The sequence below is a fragment of the Stegastes partitus genome, unplaced genomic scaffold, assembly GCF_000690725.1.
Source record: "Stegastes partitus isolate 25-593 unplaced genomic scaffold, Stegastes_partitus-1.0.2 Scaffold1602, whole genome shotgun sequence".
NCBI classification, from domain to species: Eukaryota; Metazoa; Chordata; class Actinopteri; family Pomacentridae; genus Stegastes; species Stegastes partitus.
Genome location: NW_007579333.1, coordinates 230223 through 231966, shown reverse-complemented (window position 1 = coordinate 231966; position 1744 = coordinate 230223). Strand labels below are relative to the sequence as shown.

Genomic DNA, 1744 nt, shown 5'->3' with positions numbered 1-1744 from the left:
CCTCCTCACCCTCCCTGATCCTCTGCTTCAGGTCAGCCGCGTTCTTCTGGACGTCTCCTCCCAGCACGTTCCAGGTCCTCGACGTCTCCAGGTACTGGTACACCTGGACGAGGAGGAGGAGCCCGCCGAGCTCCGCCTCTGCCGACCCGGCCGGCAGGTTGACGAGCTGCCGGAGGCCTTCAGGGTTGTGCATCACGGTGAGGACTTCACCCAGAATCTCTCCTGAAACACAAAGTGAACGGAGCTGCTTCAGTCCTGGACTTTTAGTGTTTAACTTCCACACAGACACAACGACTGAAGGTGAAACGACTTCAGGCACCAACACAAAGTTCAGACACTTCTGCTGAAGGACTCAGAACTTTAGCGTGACAGGTTTTCAGTGGACTGCTCCTTTAGCTGAGAGGGTGGCATGTGAGAGGGAACAGGATCGATGCAGCAAAAACTTAAAGTGCAACCGAAGGTGATCAGTGATGTGAGTGTGCGGCTGTGAATCGGGTCTCCGCACCACGTTCAGGTACTGGTCATGCAGCCCTGACATGTGGACCGGTGGAGGAGCGACAGGGCCATGAGCTCAGATGGTAGAGCGCTGCCATGAGACGAGGTGGCCGAGTGGTTGAGGCCATGGACTGCTAATCCACTGTGCTCTGCACGCTTGGGATCGAATCCCATCCTCGTCATCGCGCTTGGTTTTAAAACCTTCAGGATGTTCGGTTCTGAAGTGCATCCTGTCTGTGGAGGATCAATAACTGCCACTAATACCAATGAATACAGCAATAACTACATGAAAGATGACATCAGTGGAGACGCCCTTCATTGTCTAGAACTTGTTCTGACCAGCCACCAGCTGATTGTGAGGTCCGGTTGGAGGTTCTGACTGACTGGATGTAAATGTGGATTGAGCTGCTGTGTTTCACACCGTTGATCGTCAGCATTCTCTCCACAGCCGTGTTGGGAACCATGTTGGCTGGTACTTGGTTCTTCAGTTCCACCGTTCTCTTCTCTGAACCTGAAACACAGAGAACACACCGGGTTCAGTGACCCGCAGACGGATCGTTGGCTCGGCTGCAGACCACCAGCGTCTCCGTACCGTAGAGTCCCTGAGGGTCGAGTCGTCCTCCAGAGTAAACCTCCTGCCTCACTCCTTCAGGCTGCAAACAAAACCAAAGGAACAGGTCAAGACTGATCCAGAACACGCTGCAGACGGACCGCATGCAGCCCAGAAAACACCGTTAAGACCTGCACACAGATACTGATATTAGAACATGATAAGAACTGCTTGGGTCCTTGTGCCTCTTTGCTGAAGTCCAGCTCGTTCTCACTGGTGAGCTCTGGTTGGACCTCATGAACCTCCTCAGAGCCTCTGTCATGGTCCCATTGCTGCTAAACTCCCACAATGCTCCAGCAGAGCTTCTCTGCTCCCAAATGAGCAGTAACATGATTCCACTACAACAGAAGCATGAAGCGAGGAAGAGGACGCATGAGCAGCTACAACTTTATAGGCTTTATGGGAACGAAAGGGGGTTTAAAAGACCTCCATGTCAGAGGGGAGTTAGCTCAGATGGTAGAGCGCTAGCTTAGCATGCCAGAGGTAGCGGGATCGATGCCCGTGTTCTCCAGAAGTTCTTTGTGTTCGGTGGAGCTGAGCTGACTAAGACAGGTGGAGTTCAGCTCCACAGAGGAGGCTGTTAGTTCTTCTGGAGACGGAAACCAGAGGGCTGAACTATGAAGTTCAACAGATCCAGAC

At 52.9% G+C, this 1744-nt stretch overlaps 1 protein-coding gene and 1 non-coding gene across 2 annotated transcripts in view; one reads left to right on the top strand and one right to left on the bottom strand.

Annotated features, from left to right (window-relative positions):
• Positions 1-1744, bottom strand: part of c5 (complement component 5) — a 26690-nt gene that overhangs the window by 8888 nt on the left and 16058 nt on the right. The window contains exons 19-21 of the mRNA XM_008300876.1: positions 1088-1148; positions 917-1006; positions 10-222 (exon numbers count right to left, since the gene is read on the bottom strand). Of these exons, the coding sequence (XP_008299098.1) occupies positions 10-222; positions 917-1006; positions 1088-1148 (364 nt within the window). The remainder of the gene's footprint in view (positions 1-9; positions 223-916; positions 1007-1087; positions 1149-1744) is intronic.
• trnas-gcu (transfer RNA serine (anticodon GCU)) lies at positions 596-677 on the top strand. Its single transcript has one exon. It is a non-coding gene; the product is annotated as a tRNA-Ser (tRNA).